Source organism: Callorhinus ursinus, unplaced genomic scaffold (assembly GCF_003265705.2).
Source record: "Callorhinus ursinus isolate GAN/ISIS: 27379988/994484 unplaced genomic scaffold, GSC_fseal_2.0 scaffold37, whole genome shotgun sequence".
Classification (NCBI taxonomy): Eukaryota; Metazoa; Chordata; class Mammalia; order Carnivora; family Otariidae; genus Callorhinus; species Callorhinus ursinus.
Window position 1 is genome coordinate 6,238,011 of NW_027397099.1, and position 17,365 is coordinate 6,255,375.

The 17,365-nt window shown below is 58.6% G+C and overlaps 2 protein-coding genes across 8 annotated transcripts in view; both read right to left on the reverse strand.

The window, feature by feature from the left end:
- Window positions 1-9: 9 nt before the first annotated feature.
- CARMIL2 (capping protein regulator and myosin 1 linker 2) lies at window positions 10-12,357 on the reverse strand. Of its 5 annotated transcripts, none has more exons than XM_073880115.1 (40): window positions 12,224-12,357; window positions 11,498-11,652; window positions 11,167-11,261; window positions 11,021-11,071; window positions 10,755-10,817; window positions 10,523-10,647; window positions 10,297-10,388; window positions 10,020-10,090; window positions 9,829-9,902; window positions 9,640-9,715; window positions 9,473-9,561; window positions 9,255-9,349; window positions 9,091-9,177; window positions 8,903-9,015; window positions 8,723-8,800; window positions 8,529-8,605; window positions 8,336-8,440; window positions 8,070-8,139; window positions 7,847-7,928; window positions 7,650-7,746; window positions 7,499-7,556; window positions 7,174-7,346; window positions 6,834-6,996; window positions 6,651-6,752; window positions 5,481-5,609; window positions 5,280-5,393; window positions 4,964-5,124; window positions 4,791-4,878; window positions 4,473-4,625; window positions 4,287-4,353; window positions 3,593-3,822; window positions 2,649-2,749; window positions 2,202-2,565; window positions 1,997-2,119; window positions 1,401-1,437; window positions 1,163-1,234; window positions 839-1,060; window positions 641-691; window positions 267-344; window positions 10-175 (listed from the first exon to the last, which is right to left on the reverse strand). In XM_073880115.1, exons 1-40 carry the CDS (start codon window positions 12,328-12,330, stop codon window positions 63-65), a joined length of 4,401 nt encoding a protein of 1,466 aa, XP_073736216.1. In that variant the 5' UTR covers window positions 12,331-12,357; the 3' UTR covers window positions 10-62. The 5 variants fall into 5 exon arrangements, with proteins under 5 accessions (XP_073736216.1, XP_073736217.1, XP_025744767.1 ...); XM_073880116.1 differs by having other exon boundaries at window positions 267-360; window positions 641-721; XM_025888982.2 differs by having other exon boundaries at window positions 641-721; window positions 12,224-12,356.
- Window positions 12,358-15,140: 2,783 nt separating this feature from the next.
- CTCF (CCCTC-binding factor) overlaps window positions 15,141-17,365 on the reverse strand; it is a 49,674-nt gene continuing 47,449 nt past the window's right edge. For 2 of the 3 annotated variants that reach the window (XM_025888953.2, XM_025888954.2), the window contains one exon: window positions 15,141-16,642. In XM_025888953.2, the coding sequence (XP_025744738.1) occupies window positions 16,458-16,642 (185 nt within the window). In that variant the 3' untranslated portion in view covers window positions 15,141-16,457. The remainder of the gene's footprint in view (window positions 16,643-17,365) is intronic. The other variant, XM_073880119.1, reaches the window with a different exon arrangement.

The following is a 17,365-nucleotide window of genomic DNA, read 5'->3' on the forward strand; positions in this document are numbered from 1 at the left end:
GCTCCACACTCTGCTTTGAGTTTTTTAATAAAATAATCTCATGCGGCAGGAAAAGGAGAGGGTCAGGGGGTGGGGCCGCCGCCTCTTTGGTCTGTGGCTGGGGAGGGTGGGTTTGGCTCAGGGCTGGAGGACTCTGTAGGCAGTGGGGGCAGAGGTTGGGCTCCAGGGCCAGATCCTGCAAGGGGAGGAGGAAGGGAGAGGAGGGGTCAAGACCGGACCAAGCAGTCCTGCCCCCCCCCTCCCAGCTGGCCCCAGCCTCCTCTTACCGAGGCTTGGAGACGAAGGTGCCTCAAGCTTTGGTCTCCGCTTGAGGACAGGGGAGCGCTGCAGCCGCAGGGGCCGTTCTGAGACACACAAAGACTTGGCAGAGGAGGGGGCAGTTTTGCTAGGGGCTTGCTGCCTGTTCCCAAGCCTTCCCGTGCATGCCCCCCCCCCCCGGGCAGAGGTCACTCTTCTGGAGGTGGAGTAAGGGCTAGGAGGAAGGCAGACCCTTGCTCCAGCCCTTCGGGCTCCTTAATTTCTCAACCCCTCCCCTCATTGGTGGCCCCCTCCAAGGACCAGAGCCACAAAGGGAGCCCTGGAGTCTACCCTCCCCCCTCTCCTCCTGCACTCAAGCACACAGAGCGGTGTCCCCCCTCACCAGCAGGGGCCTGGAGCTGGTCCTCATGCACAGACACTGCTCGTCGCCCTGCTGAGAGAGGCCTCGGCCTCAGCTGGCCAGCTGGGGGAGGCCAGGATATCAGGGTATGGTCTGGACAGCTATCCCAACCCCAGCCCTTGCCTCCCCCGTCAGGGTCCGCAGCCCTGTATTGGAGTAGGGCCTAGGGTACCTGCTTACCTTCATTCCTGGGGCCCAAGCAAGGGTCCTCGGGGAGGCCCAGGCTGTCTGGGGAGGGGCTGGCTCTTCGTGGGCTGGGGCTGGGACAAGGTTGGGGGGGGCCGGGACCATCCTGTTGGCCCCAACCACGGCCCCTAAGCTCTGCATTCAGCTGCTGCCCCAGTGTCTTCCAGCTGGTAGACTCAGGCCCTTGACCCTCCGGACCAGGTCTGCACGAGGGGTCTGCAGGAAGAATGGTATGAGCCTAACCAGTGGTCTGACAGCCCCCCCGCCCCGCTGCCTACCGTTGCATGTCCCCCAACACAGTCCATGGCCCTTACTCACCAGCAGACACGGAGTGGGTGCGGGACTTGATTGAGATGGGAGGGGCCTCTGTGGAACTGTCCATAATGTCACCTGCAAGGCAGGGCTGGGGGTTCAGGCACCAGCCCGTGGGAGGGAGGGGAAGAAAAACCTGGCCTCTTTCCCTTGTCCCCCAGGAGAGCCGATGCTTTGGAGACTAGCTCCCTATGGACCAGTCCCTCACCGAAGCTGTACTGCCCTAGCACAGGGTCCCGCTTACCATCCGAGCCAGCCTTCTTGATCTCTCCATCCTTGCTCTGTAGGAAACAGGGGAGTCAAGCTTAGTCGTGCCCTCACTCTAGCCTTGTTCTTTCTTCATTCTTGTAACTACCAGTAAGTGCCCACCAGGAGATGCTGGGATGGGTGAAGAGGAAGCTGATATAACCCAGGGGTGGTGATGAGAGGCTGGAAGCAGCTCACGACAGGAACGCGTGACAGGCCCTGAGATGCACCGGGTGGAGCACAGCAAGATGAAAGCAGTGACCAGGGCTGAGGCCTTGGGACGGGGTTAGGAGGCAGGGCAGTGTCTTGAGAGGAAGTCCCTGGAGGATTTGCTGTTTCAAATGCAGGTGACAAGGTCAGGGTTCTGTTCGATCTACAGCGGAAGGACCGTCCCAGCTCCAAGGAGGAGGTAGCAGGGGCCAGGGCAGAAGCCAGGAAGGAAGGAAGGCTGAAGCTGAGGACTATTTCGAGGAGGAGGAGGTAGAACTAATAGAGCCGTCTGTGTGTCATGAGTCTCCTGGTCACATATGTCACCCACAGACTGCCACATGGCACCTGCCCCCTCACTTTGCACTTGTGGCCCTCCCAACTTACTTGCTTCCTCTTGCCTTCGGTACTCCCGCTGCCTCTGCTCACGCCGATCCTCTGCAGCATCACTTGTACCCGCTGTTCAAAGGATGGGGCCAGCTCTGTGTCTCCCCGCTCCAGGGGCCGGCGCTGCGGACCGAGAAGCCCAAATGGGGAGAGGGCCCACTGCCTCAGGCCTTGCAGAGCCCTCGCCCCTTGTCCCCAGGCCTACCTTGTCAGGTCTGGCACCCAGTGTTTCTTCCTCCTCCTCAGCAGGTAGTAATATCATTGAATAGGCTTTGCTTTCCCGAGTGTAACGAGGCCGGCTCCTGCGGGCAGGGTCAGGGCTGCTGGTGCCCCCCTCAGCCCCACCAGGCTCCTCACCACGGCCGGGACGGGCTGGTGGCCGCAACAGGTCTCCAAGTGTGGTCTTCCGAGTGCGGGGAGCTGCCCCAGGGCTGGTCTCTAGATCAGGCCGTGGCCCCCGTGTTGAACGAGGCTTCTTGAAGGCAAAGAGGGTACCCAGCTTCTTTCGCAGTGTACGAGGAACAGGGGTGGCACTCCCCTCGTTGGCCGGGTCCTCTTCAGGGACCCAGCTGTGGGAATAAGCCAGCAGTGAGTGGAAAGGGCCATGGAATAGCCCACCCTCTCCCACCCCCTACAACTGCCCCTCACTCACAGGCGATCCTGCTGGATCAGCCTTTTGGAGAAGAATTCCTCCACGCCCTCGTCCACGCGGGCACTGAGCCCATTCCCTTCCTGCGGCAGGGCTGGGGGCACCTGGGGGACACCATAGGGTCAGGGCTGAGCACAACCATGAATTGTTTCCACCCCTTGTCTAGCAGCCTGGCCTGGGCAACTCCAGGACGTGGGAGCTGGAGTGACCCTAAGGGGCTACTGCCAAACGTTCTCATCCAACTGGTGGGCAGAGATGGTTTCACGTATCCCCTCACCAGTAGTTGGCCCTGGACACATATACCCAGCCCACACCTGTTCTTGTCCCGTGGACTATCTATGCACGCTGAACCAGCAGGCTAGAACCCACAGGCCCCCTGGGTCACACATTCCCATTTGCCACCCCCTCTGCTCCAAACAGTTCCCCGCAGTACCCTCCACCCCCACCCCACCCGGCCTGCTGGCAGCTCAGCGGCGCCTGCTGCTGCGTCAGACCCTCTGGGGGGCCTCAGGCTGACTATGCCTTCTGCCCTGTATCCACTGCCCCCACCAATACCCAATACACACAGACATCTCCCCACATAAACACCCCCTGGACCGGCGGTAGATGCAGGACTTGGCCCCACAGCCCAGCATCAGACTGAAAGTAACCCTGGGAGAGGGAGGATAAGATGGACACCCTCCCTCGCACATCCATCCATGCAGAGGGCCAACCCAAGATGCAGTCCTAAACTGAGATGTACCCCCAATGAAATCCACACACTCATGACCCTGCATGGGAACGGCCTGGGGAGAGGGTGGCCAGGGATAAACCAAGACACAGCAGTACGACCAGGTGGTCTCGGGCCCCTAAAATCCACCTCCCTAGCCGCCATCACTCCTGAGGAGCGGAAAAGCCACCCGTGACCCCCAATTCCACGAGCTCTAGAGTGGGGGAAGGGCGCTCACCTGGGGGCCCCCCGGCGGTGGCCGGTGGTGGTGCTGGCGCCGTGGCCGCGGCCGGGCCCGGGTCGGATGGCGCAGGGGCTGTCCAGCGGGTGGCAGGTCCATGCGAGGCAGTGGGCCGGCCTGGAGTCCAGGGGTGGCGGGGCTCGGAGAGCCACGCGCAGAAGGCCCCGCCTGCGGCTCTGCATCTTCCCCCGGAGCCGCCAGCTCGGGCTCCGGTTCCTCAGCAGCACCTAAGGGGAGAGCACCAGAGAAGCACCGAGCAGCGAACCCGGGGAGGTGGTGGTGGCAGCGGAGCTAGGGCGGCGGGGGACCCGCCCAGGGCGCGGGGAGGGGCCCGGCTACGCCGCCCGCCCCCCGGCCCCTCCCCCGCCCGCCGCTGTCCGTGGTGCTGAGCGCGGCCCCGAGCGGCGCGGCCCTGCGCTGCCGCCAAGCATGCGCATCCTGGGGTTAGAGAAAGGGGGAGGCGAATGGAGACAGTGTCCGGCTCCTAGTCTGCTCAGGTCCTGCTTCATGCTGACCATAGCAGACCGCAACCTGCGAACTGCACAGAGGGCCTGGGCTGGCTCAATCAAGGGTCAGGGAGTTCCTAGGACAAGACTGAATGAATGTGTCCACGTGCCCAGGTCCCCAGATCTAATGGAGAACTTTTCAGCCCAACCTGGTTAACTCCCTTTCCCCCCAGACCCTGACTTACTGTGAGTGGAGGGAACCAGGTGAAGACATTGGCTGGACTCAGGCCATTTCTGTGGAGGATTGTCATCCTAGTGGGGAGAGCAGAAACTCAGCCTGGGACACAGGCGAGCTGCGTCCCAGCCTGCCACACTTCCTAGTAAGATGGGAAGATCTAGAGCTCTAGGCCTGGCGTTCTGGGGCCACATACCTTCTGCTCCTCTTCATCCTCCTTTTCCTTCACCTCCTCAGGGAAGAAAAGACCTTCCAATTCCCCAGGCCCAAGGGGGCTGGGCTCACCCCCATCCAGTGCTGGTATGGCAAGAGGCATTGCCACTGTTGCCTGCTGAGCCAGACTCTCCACCTACAATACAATAAAAGATGGACAGTTGGGCCTCAGTCATAGTCCCATCAGTCCGAAAGGAACCCCGAAATACCCCTGGGCTATATGACCCCAAAGACATTATAGAACCCCTGCAAGGCAGTGACCAGGTCAGTGTGTGTGCGCTCGCACACAATTCTCCCTCACCAGCCGATCCCGGGCTGCATTCAGCCCCTCCAGAGCCTGAGCCACAATGCTCTCTGCCAAAGTCCCTGTGACTGACAACCGCATATCCCTGAGAGCAACAGAGAGCAAGGATTAATGGGCTATCTCTGCCCAGTCCCGTTCAGTCCAGTCCAGCCCAGGCCCATCCAGTCTACCTGAGCCTAGTGAAGGCATGTTGCAGCAGGTGCTCTGGAAGCAGCTCTGGGAGGCCCCTTGAGCCCACCAGGACCGCTTCTAGCTGCTCCCTCCACCTGGGTCCCTGTAGCATCTGTGGGCAGAGGCTCCTTGTTGTGTCCAGTGTGGCCTGAGTGAAGTCCTGGGCAAAGATCAGAGCATGGAGAGTGTGGCCTGCGGCTCCAACCCCCACAGAACATTGACCCAAGGGATATCACAGTCAAACCTATGCAATAGGGATCAAGCCTATATATATATATATATGGACATGGGGCTGGGGCAAGGGTACCATCTTACCTGCATATCCTTGCGGCAGACCTCGCCCACCCGTCCCAGGAGGCCCTCTAGCTTCTGCCGCAGCTGCCACTGATGACTTGGGGAGCTCCCAGCCTCATACAGAATTGGGAGAATCTGGAGGCCAAGGAAGAGGAGCTGCAAGTTGACACCTAATTAAGAGGGGAAGGGTCCTTGCAGCAGCGGTGGGGAAGGGGTGCTCACACTGAGAGAGAAGTTGGCATTTTGGATGGCATCCTCCGCCTGGTGCACAGCAGCTTCACCCTGAGGCCCAGCCCCACAGCCCAGTAGCTCCACATGCTCCTGCACTGACTGACACAGTTCATTCACTTCCTGGGGGGTGGGGGAGGCATGCATCAAGAATCAGTGCCATCCTAGCCCCCTCCAGCCTCCCAGACTCTGACTGCTTCCTTCCCAGCGTCTCCAACAGGGTGGGTGAGCTCCTGAAGCCAATACTATCAGACCAGCCCCTCAGGAACCCTATCTGTTCAAGGAGGGCAAGCAGTGTCCCCTTTGGATCATTTTAGGGACTTTGTATATCCTTCCTAAGTGCCCAGAATAGGAAGAAAAGGAGCTGTTAGTCTTTTCTGTTTTAGAAGCTCAGTCTGCTCACTAGCCACAGAGAGGACAGACTGAGGTGGGCAGAAATGGGAGTGAGGAGCCATGGACGAAGGACCTGGGAAGCAGGAGACATGTGGGGTGGGAGTGAGGAGCAGTGTGTTGAGAGTTAGCAGGGATTGGACCAAGGAGGTCTGTGGGGGTTCTGATGTGGCCAGGAGAGACCCGGCCCAAACTTCTGTGCACAACACTCGGTGAGTGTGAGCACCGGTGAGAATGGGGTCTAGGGTAGAGAGAAGAGTCTGTGGGAGGTGATGACGTCACTTGAAAGTGTATAGAATGTGAAGCCCCTGCAGGGGGCCGTCAAGATGCCTCAGCTTTAAAGCCTGAGAACCAAGTGGGATTTGGGAAAGGATAGGTAGTAACACCTCATAAGGGCAAGGTAGTGGAGGGAGATGAAGCCAGAGAAACGGTTGCTGGGTTTGGGCCCCAGCAGAGGTCAGTGGAGAGGAGAGCCCTGTGAAAGGGAAGTCACAGATGGGGCTACAATCAGCTGGGGGTTGCGGGGAGAATTGAGGAAGGATTTTTAAATACCTCCCATCTTGAACAGGAGAGTCTACTTAAATGCTTTTAAAAGGCATCCAGGGGTGTTATTTGGGGGAGCTATCAAAGCGGGACTTGTCCTGGAGAGCATAACGCAGGCCCCCTAGCCCCAAGAAAGACGCTCAAACTCATGGAGGACTCCAGGCGCAACAGCTCTTCCCATCCATCCCCTATCTTCTGTACCGACTCAAGGTTGAGGGAGGGGACACCAACCTGCTCCGAGGGGTCTGAGACCAGACAAGGTGGCTGCGGACGGGCGGTGCGGTCAGAAGAGGCATGGTCCGCACGGTTATTCCTCAAAAGACAGGCTTGGATCTGGGCATAAGCGATATTGAGAAGTGGTAGGAGGCGGGGCCACGACACAGAGCAGGGCAGGGGAGGAGACAGGAACCCAACCTGATGCACTGCACGTGCGGTCAGTTCCGGGCGGCTGCGATGTGCCTGGGCCACGTCGTTCAGTGGCAGAGGCATGGCCTTTAGGCTGCGGTTCTGCTCCAGGGCCTCTGCCACGTCCAGCAGGCCCAGGGCAGATGTGTGGTTCCGGTCCCAAACCACAGACCTGGGCCAGGACTGGCTTCAGTCAAGGGCGGAGCTCCACAAGGCTCCACCCAACCCCGCTGGCCTTGTCCATTCACCTAGCGCCCCAGTTCCCAGCATTTGCCCCTCCACATTTAGCCCCGTCCCTTAACCCAGTAAGCCCCCCCGCCACGCCCTCCTCCCCGCAGACCCCGCCCACCGGAGTCTTGTGTTGACCCGAAGTGCCTTGGCCAGCATTTTGGCGCCGGCGTCCCCCATGGCGTTGCCGCTGATATCCAGCGCCGTCAGGTTAGGATTGGTGCCGAGGGCCCGGAGCAGGACGCTGGTGGCCAGCTTCAGCCGCGACTCAGCCACGGACAGAGACTGCAGGGGCTGGAGTTAGAAGAAAAAAAAAAAAAAAAAAAAGCGCCATTTGGGTTTGGAATCGGCGGTCAGCAAGGGGGGCAGGTGACAGGGTCTGAGGGAACAGGAGTCACAGGGGTCCGTCCATTGCCTGACGGTCCCGCATGGTCCCAAGAACTCACACAGTCGTCATCCTGCATGAGCTGGACAATCCGGTGCAGGACGTCATCCAGGGTCTCCCTGTGGGGCAGGGGACGCGGTTTGGAAGGACCTGGGTAGGTGGTGGGTGGTGGGGTGCTGTCTGGGAGGTCCGGGAGTGGGATGGGGGCTCACTTGCACCGGACGTTGAAGTTCCTTCCAAGTGCCACATGTCGTAGGGACCGACTCCTCCCGATGGCCAGCACCAGAGTCACCATGTCTGAGCCAAAGCCTAGGGGTGGCTTGGGTCACGCATCAGGAGAGGCTGAGGGGGTGGGGATGGGGTGGGAAGTGGGTGGGCAGTGGGATTGTGGGTTTCGGGGCGGCCTCACCATTATCCGCCAGGTCCAGGGAGCTCACTGCGCCAGCGTCACACACTAAGTCTTGTATCACCTGAGCGCCCGCTGAGCGCAGCTGAAGGTGGAAGGCGCGGCACGCTCAGACCATCGGGCCACAGGTGCCGAGGCTCAGGCGCCCGATGGCCCGCGCTCCCGCCTCGCAGCCCCACTCCGCTGTGGGCCCACTGCCCGCTCACGTCCCGGGCCGGGCGCTCACCTCACAAGCGCTGAGGTCCAGGTGCAGGTCGCCCGTGTGCGTGTTGAGCGCGAGGCCTTCCAAAAGGGCCCTGGGAGGGGATGTTACAGGGGGTGAGGGAGCTGGGAAAGGGGGCCCCAGGGCGCGAACGAATACCAAGAAGGAAGGGACAGGATGCCGGGAGGTCACTGGGGGCGATAGGAGCGGAGTGAAGCTCCGGGGCGGGGGGGGGGGGGGGGGGGGCCGGGGTGGTGGCCGCACACGTAGCCGTGGGCAGCGACACTGACCTGAGCGCGTCGGGCGGCAGCTTGCAGCCCGCCAGGCCCAGGTGCCGAAGCGTCCCCGCGCGGCTGAGGAAGAGTTGCAGCGCGGCGGGCGCAGCGCGGGACTTCCTGGGGTGGGCGAGCGGGAGGAGTGGGCTTCCGGGCGCAGGGAGGCGGCTCCCGGCAGTCTCCCCCCGCCCGGACCCGCCCCCCTTACGTGCGGGAGAAGACGTTCCTCGAGGCGTCCAGGTGGCTGAGGCTCGTGCAGCAGCCGCGGGCCAGCGCTGCGAACAGCTGCGGGAGGAGGGTGTGGGCTACACCGACGGAGGGCAGAGCACCCCCTCCCCCGCCCCCGGTCTACCCTCCGGCCACCGGCCCTTACAGATCACCCCCCACCGACCACCCTCTCACAGTGTCCAGGGCCGTGTCGGTGCCCGCGAGATTCAGGAACGTCAGAACATTAGGACGGCTCAGGAAACTATAGAGGCCCTGATGAGAGGACAGGGGTGGGAGGAAGTCAGGGATCACCTCACCAAGAGCTCCCTGACATCCCACTGCCCCCAATCATTGCCTCCAAAGACAACCACTCACCCCATTGTCCTCCGAGGCCCCCAGCGCCCCAGGGTTCCCGGAAAGGTCCAAGTGGGTCAGGGCGGTGTCAAAGGCCACATTGGAAGCCAGTGCCCGGCCCAGAGACCTCATTCCTGGTGGCGGAGGAGGAAGTGGCTCAGCAACTAGGCAGATCCACCCCCACCCCGCCCCCGGCCTACCCCACCTACCTCGTGGTGTCAGCCCTGTCTGCGCTAGGCTGAGTCTCCTTAGGGCTCCAGGACGATGCTCCAGGTGTCTGCTGAGAGCAGTCACGCCTAGGGAATGGGGGCAGCTGTGTGGCTCTCACCTCCTCCAGCACCAGCCCCCTGGGGTTCCCTAGGTTCAGCCATACCTCGGTCATCCAGCAGGTTCCCTGTGAGGCTAAGCTCCCGGAGGGCAGAGCTTGAGTGCCCTGCCAGTGCCTGGGCCAGTCGCCGGACAAAGTCTCTGGGGACCAGACCCCAGGCATGAGACTCTGGACCCTGGATTCCCATCTCCTCCCCAGGCCCCAAGCCTCCTCATCCCAAGCTCCCAGACTCCTGTCCCCAAGCCCTACCCTGTCCCCCTTACCCTCTCAGGCCACAGTTCTCTAGCACTAGCTCCTCCAGGTGGGACGACTGACTCATCATGTGCAGAATCTGCTCTGAGACCTCAAGGCTCTGAGAACCAGAGTGGGGCTCAGCGAGTTGCACCCTGGTCCCTGCACCCTTGGTCCCTCCCTGTCCCTATGCGCTCACCAGCTTCATGTCCACGCAGGAGAGGCACTGGAACCACAGGTTGTAGGACAGGGCAGCCACACTCAAGGCCAGGTCCCTGGGTGGCAGAGGGGGCAGGGGCAGAGTTCAGGGCTCCCCATGGAGGGGCCGAGGCTCCGCAATGTGGGTCATGGGATGTCCCTCCCTTCCCACCCTTGGCAGGCCACAGACCGACTGCCCAGATGGCTGAAGTCGCAGAGGCTGAAGTGGCGGCAGCCTAGGCGATGGTAGATAGTGTCCACATCCTGGATGGGAAGAAGATGTCTCCCACCGGGCTTGGGGTCACAAGGGGGAAGGGGACCCGATGCACACGGGGGGGATCAGATGTCTCCAGAGCCCCCCAGGGAGGGCCCTACTCTCACCCACTGAATCTCCTCTCGGAAAGGGAAGCCATTGTAGTCACACAAAGCCTCATAGGTCTCCAAGAAGCCACCTGAGGGAGGTGCCAGGGGTATAGTGGGGTGAGGAGGAGAGAGACAGAAGGTCAGGGAGGGAGGAAGATCAGACCCGAGCTGGGTGATAGCTGTGCTGTGGAGTGATTCTGTTCAGTTTGGGAGACCCCCAATTCAGGGGTCTGGGGCTGCAGGATGGGGGGGCGGGTAGGCTGGAAGTCCTGGGTGGCCTTTTCTTGGCCCTCACCACAGGGGCTGCTGGGTGCAGTGTCCTCAGAGGGGCTGCTTCTCTCCAGGCGAGCCAGCATGGAGGGGGATGTGGGCCTCCGGAATAGCTTGCTGGGGAGGGGCAGAAGGGAGAAGGGACAAGGGACTTGTAGCCCCTGGGATGGGAGGCAACCCACCGGTGTCATCCAGAGAACTCCCGTGCTGCCCTCCTTTCCTGCCGGCCCCTTGTAGTTGTTGGGCCTCACCCAAGGCTGGAGCGAGGAAAGACCTTCTTGATGGCTGCGGCAATGTGCTGGGCCAGCTGTTCCAGAGCAGCCACGCCAGGAAACTCCAGGACCAGCTCAGGCAGGGACTCTAGCTCAAAAGTCACCTGGGGCGGGACGGCGACTGGGTTGGGCTCCATGTTCGGGGGCGCAAGTGGAAGGGGAGGTGAAAACCAGGCTGCAGGCCATGGGGGCGGGGTGTTAGCTGTCTCACCTGAGGGGGCGTCTCCTGCAGCGCCATGGCCTGGACCTCCAGGTAGCTGAATGTGCAGTCCACCTGCGGAGAGCCGGAGTCAGCTGGAAGCCTGGCCCTAGGACCCCCTGCCCCGGGATCCCAGTCCCCTGTGCGGCTGGGAGCTCACAGCCAGCCCTGCCTGTGACGGAGCCCAGGGCTGTGCGAAGGGCAGAGCCCACGGGACAACCCTCACCCAGGAAGCTGCTGGAGGGCAAGGTGGGGTGGCAGTCAGCCCCTGGACTCACCCTCAGGGGGAGGCAGGTGTGGAGCAGGTAGGCTCTCCATCGTAGCAATGCCTGGGGGGGAGAAAGTGTCTGACGCCCTGGGCAGGCCAAGAGGCTCTTTTTGCCTGGGCCCCAGAGGCCCTCCCAGGCTCTGCCCACTGCCATACCAGGACATGACCTCGCTCAGCACCCTCCCGCTCTGGTAGCCAGGTTTTCAGCAGCAGCTCGGCCTCCTTGGGCCACAGGAACCTGGTGATCTCGCCTGTGGAACGGCAGCCTGCTGGGTGATTTGGTCCTCCCGCGGAGGGCAACGCATGCCCACGGTCTGTACTAGGCCTGTGGCCTGGGCTCATCTATGGGCCAGCAAGGAAGGAGTGGAGTGGGTGTGGGGGGCGCCAAGCTCTTCCGAAGAGCAAAGAGAACCGCTTGCAGATGCTCCCCGGACGCTGGGTGTGCTCCGGCTCTGGAGCCAAGTAGGCGGGAAGGGCCAGCGCTCACCTCTCAGCTCACACGATATGCCGTCGGGGGTCTGGGCCATGGGGCCGGGCCGGGCCGCCGGGTGGCCCCAGGAGCTCGGACGAGAAACAGTTGCGGGCGGGCGCGCACACAGGAAGCCTGGGGGCCCTGGCCCGCACTGCAGCCACCTGCTCCTCCTGCAGCGGAAGGTACGCGCTGCTTCCTGCCTGGCCGCCCCTAGCCCGGCTCCTCCCCGCCCCAACCTCCGCGGGCCAGGAGACGTAGGAGGGGGGCAGAGTCCCAGCTGTCCGCCCGCCCTGTCGCGCAGGAGCTTCTCTGGCAGGGCAGGCACGGGGTAGGAGTTGGGTAGCAGGGACGGTCGCGCGTGTGGCGCGCGCCTCTTGCGGGTTCCTAGCCCCCTACTTCCACCCCGCGCCGCAGTCCCTGCCGGGAGCACCAGGGGGCGCTGCCCGCTCGGGGATCCCTGCGGCCCACCCGCGTTGGTCCACTCCAAAACCCAGCTGGGGCGGGGGACTGGGGGCCCGGCCCGGAGGGGCGTCTATTCAGCAAGGATAATCGGATCTCTCCTAGAACCTCTCCCAACACCCGGGGCCTAACCTGAAGGACCTAATCTGTTGCTCCTAACCTGGAGCCTGTGACCCCGTCAGAGATCCACCAACTTTTTTTTTTTTTTTTTTAAGTAATCTCTATGGGGACTCGAACTCATGGGCCATGGGCCGGACATCAAGAGTCGCATGCTCTACCAACCGAGCCAGGCAGGCGTCCCGGAAATCCACCAGCTTTTGAAACGGCAGAAAAAAATGCCAGATGGGCTCAAGCACCCTTCTCTGCTGCGCAGGATCCTCAGCTCTCATCAGGCTCAGGCTGGACGAAGGCTGGAAGGTGGGAAGTACCCTCAGGGAGCAGCCTTGGGCTAAGGCCTAAACACCAAGGGCCTTGGGGAGGGATGAGCAAAGGCCAGGTACATGGGGATCCTCCGTGTCTGCATCCTCTCCCTTCCACGGGACCTCACCTCTGCTGGCTGGAAGGGGTCAGGAGGTCATGGGGTGGGGTCCTGCTAACTGGAAGCATGCTGCCCTATAAAAGACCAGGGACCTAGAATCTGGAGGGTTCACAGGAGATTTATTATTTTTTCTTCCACTACAATCCAATTAAACTGTCACTTATTAGGAACAGCCCTCTGCCCTGCCCACAGCTCAGCCCGGCAGAGGTGAAGTAACCTCTGTTAGCAGTAGATGAGAGATGGTGAGCAGGGTCCCTTGGCTTGCTTCCCATCTAGCTACCCCTCCTCACCTCAGGGCTTGGAGCGAAGTGGGAGCATGCTCCAGTCAGGTGATCATTCCCACCCCCAACAAAATCTCATATCTACCAAAGACTGAGACGAAGTGGCTGTAGAAACTGAACAGTAGCAGCTTGAGCAAAGCCTCCCCTCAAGCAAGAGGCCGATGATGTGAAAGCTGAGGACTGACTGGGGCGACGGGAGGACTCAGCCAGAGGTGTTTCTGCAAACGGAGGCACCAGTCTTCTGATGTCTCCCAGTTTGGAAGAAGAGTTTGGGTTAAGATTTAGGACTCCAAGGCCACATAGAACCCACAAGTTGCTTTTAGGGTGAGAACTCAATAGGTCTCTCGCACTCTCAGCAGGCCGAGCGGTCGGTCGGTTGGTGGAAAATGCTGGTTCTAAAGGCCAACTGCCTGAACGTTCGTCCTGACCCCACCTCTTACCAGGTGTTCCACACTCAAGAAGTCACAACCTTTTTGGGCTTCCAGTTCCCGTTTCGTAAGCTGGAGCTATTAACTTACCTCAGAGTGTTGCTATGAGGCTACGAAATGCTGTTTAAGTGCTCACAGCAGGGCCTGGCACTCTGGGAATGTGCACACACAGCGGCCACGTCGGCAACCCTGGGGCTCCCCAGCAGACGGAGAGGAAGCGCACCTCGCCGGGGGTTTTCTGTTGAGAAGGATTCGGAGGGGAAATAAGAGAGGACTGCAGGAGGAGACTCTGGAGGCGAGCAACACGCTGGTGGCATCTGCCCCTGACAAGAGCAGACCAGAAAGGCACGGAAACCAGGGCAGGGCTGTGGGCTCGCCACATACCTCCGAACTGCTGCTAGTCAGGGCAGCAGCGACCCAATTGCCACAACTCTATCAGAGACCCAGGGAACACATGGGACTCAGCTCCTAACATGCTGAGTGACTCAGCGTGAGGGGGAGAGGCCTCCGGCTCGGCTCGTCTGTGTTCTAGGCGGCAGGACGCTCCGTGGGGCGCCGTGGGGCGCCCAGGAAATGCTAAAAGCGCCTCCTGCTGCCACAGCGGAGGAGGGGCCGGGCTGCACCTCCCGCCGCGGCCACACGTTCCCTGCAGATCGTTTAGAAGCCCAGACCCAGACCACCAGCAAGAGGAGGGCCCAGGTGAGGAAAGGGAGGATCTTACTCCAGTACCAGCTACGGCCTAACAGCGGGGGAGAGCTGACAGGTCAGGAACCACCCCGTCCACAGTTCTCTGGTGTGCAGTGAGAAATGGCTTCTGCACTTCAATGTTTATATATGTAAAATCTGTATTTTATACAGAAGGTTTTATATATAATGGAGTCACACAGGGTGCATCATGGGCTATGCAATGGGGGATCCTAAGTTTCTACTCCATCAGAATGGGACTCTTCTTGCCTCCTCTCCATCCAAAACTATCTTTTAAACTTTCAAACAACCTGCATTTACACAATGAGAGATAAAAAGCTATGCTGAAGATAAAGATCTTACTGTTCTGCAGACATCTTCTATTACGAACACCAAAAAATTTAGAAAATCGTATGGCCACTGAAACACTATGGTAGGGGGTACTCTGCCCCCATGTAGGGGCTGGCCCATGCCTGAGACAAAGACTGCACACTCCCGACAGCCTCAGGTCGCTCACGTGGCGTCCCAGGAGCTGACTGCCAGATTCTGAGTCTTGAGGCCTCAGATGCCCATTTTCCTGGGAGACGTGACTACGTGGACAGTACTAGCAGCCAAAGGTCACACACACACCTCACCTTTTGTTACTTCTCACTGAAACCACTAACTCAGAATTCTAGTTAAAAAGCCCCAGAATTAGTGGTTGAAGCTTTTAACTAAGATGGGTTTGCCAAAGCTAGCTGCCCAGAATGGCCAGCAGCAGCAAGAGGGCGCTTCACTAACGCACCAGCTTCCTAGCCCAACTGCCTTTCCATGGGGCCTCCCGCGGCACTAACAAGCTGTGCTGTCTAGGAATCTCTCCCTGCAGCCTGGTGACTGACCCTGTCTCCCCTCCCAAATGACCTTCTCTAGGGCGGACTGGGCCCAGCTTCCATTGTCTTGCACTTGACAGAACTTCCCATGAGCCCCCTTCTTCTCTAACCTCTGTGGTCACCCCTCTGCTGCAGGGACCCACCCGTAAGGTGGATCACGGAGGCTGGCAGCTGTCCATCCACACCTTGCTACTCACACACACCTCTGTGGAGTTAAAACCTGTGGTGGGATTCACTAACCCCACCATTTGCCAAGATCATCTCGGAAGTGCTGGACAGGAAGTGGCCATCCCAGGAATAGAGTTCGCCTCTGCACGGCGACCAGGACTGCAGCACCCGAGGCCATGCACGCGGACCTGTGTGGCCCCCGGCAGGCAGAGATCACACGGGACGGGAGTGTCTGGAGCACTTGTTAATCCGTTATGATTTATTAGCTGTACAGCAGTAGGTCCTCCTCCCCAGCTTTCAACCCCATTACATATTTTATTACAGGTCTCATGTTGGCGTCCTAAAATAATGAAAAATATCACACAGTACAGCTAAGTACAAAATGCATCAACCTAGAGTCTGATAGCTAACTGATGGCTCTTTTAAAAGCAATACACAGAAGAAAAAAGTGTTTGAAATCAGCAAGACTGAGGCTCTCTAAAAAACACATTTCAAACGTGTGACAGTTCATGTGCAAGAATCACTTTTGAGTTGGTTTTGTTTCACATTATTTTGTTTTGCAGATCCAAAGTTTAAATTACTGACCTAGTGAAATTTTCTGGCCCAGCTTTTAAGGGCTGCTGTGACCCACTCATAATCACCCTTCTGCTTGAATAGAGGAATTATAAAACACAAAATTCAGCTACAAACAGAGCAAAGGAAATGTAGATGGGAAATCATAACTGAAAGTTAATTGTACAAGGTTCAAATGCTGGCTCCACGGGCTGGGAATCGCGACCTTCCGTGTGGGCGTCCGTCACTAGCGGGCAGCGGTCTCGGTGCCATTCTGCTACATGATTGTGATCCAATTCCTTGTCAACATTTACACACGACAGAGTCTGTGGTAACTTAATTTGCAAGTAATTAAAATGCTGGGTTTTCTTACACTGCACTTCTTTTCACCCTCTTAATTAATGGAAAAGATTAAAATGTAAAAAAAGTTATTTACAAGCTTGACCATACCAGAAACTCTGCCCAGAAAGAGGCAAAGCCTTCAGGACAGACGCCGGCCGCGGCATGCCGTACTACTGGCGTGCAGCTGGCTCCGAGCAAAGGGAGCCAGGGAGAAGCAGAAGCAAAAACCAGTTTAAAAGTGTAAGTCCTTCCCAAGTCTGCATTTACAATTAAAAACTCTCCTGGGAAGAAGACCTAGAACTCTGGGAAACCCGGTGGCCATTCTGGAGTGGTTTACCATAGCAAGAGAGAGGGTTCAATGTCTCTGTTTCCATCTAAGAAAACCAGTTAGGCATCAACACTGTCCTCAGCACTTCACAGTAAACCCTCAGGGACTCAGAACATTCCATGATTTGCTAACATCAAACAGCAAGTTCTAGTAAAATCACATTTTTCTAACATCATCCTTGAAGTTTTAGTTCTCAGTGTGTTTGGTAAAATGGTGTAAAATGATGCTTTTCCCAAAGCCAAAAGAAGAAAGAAGGGAGAAAAATTAAGATGCGGGCCGTTTAAACACAGCCCAGAGCAGTCCTGGCGATGAGCAAGGCCCCGCCATCACCGGTCCATCATGCTGAGGATCATCTCAGGCGTGAGGTCTCCGTTGGGGGCGTCTGTGGCGGCTGGCTGGGCCTCCTCTTCCTCCCCCTCTACGGGCTCTGCGTCTGGCTCTTTTTTGACTTCAACTATAATGTTCTCAATTGCACCTGTATTCTGGTCTTCCACCTGGATGATGGCTGTTGCTGGCAAGAAAGAGCATGAACAAAACAAATGCTCCATTAAAGCCCCTGAGGATTGCAAGGGTCCCGTCAGACTCGACACTAAATGGATGTCAGCAATGCAGGAAAGCCTTTCAGCAAGGACACAGAGAAAGTCATTAAAAAAAAAAAAAGACTTAATGACCTAAAATATGGCCATTCATAAAGCCCCAATACTCTTTGGCTATCAAAGAACAAAATGCTGACATTCATGTTCATATGCCTCCCAAATTCCATACTAAAAGCCTTAGTTTTCCTTTATGTCATAAAGTTGAGCTTTGCACTAGTATGAGAGAGGCAAATGGTGCAGACAGCACACGATTAAAACGACCTCCTGAAGCGTGTGATGCAGGGTCGGGTTGGAGGTGAACCACCTACAGCAAGAACATCCATTTCTGACCCTGAAGTCTCCCACACCCAGGGCCCTCCACCAGTGTTTTCACTCAAGTATGTGTAGGCGAAATGGCTCCCAGGGTCTACAGTCACCCCCCCACCCTCAAACCGACATTTATACATGGGCTCGGGGAGTACATTAAAAAAAACAAAACAAAACAAAAACCTTGCGTTTGTTAAAGAAAAAACCCTGCCTGGCAACTTTCAGGATATCCACAACAGAGAACAGAACAGAGACTCAAGTCCCCCAGAGCCTGCTGTCACAAGGGCCGTGTCCACTGCCATTTGTGCTGTGAGGTAGAGGGCGAACACCTC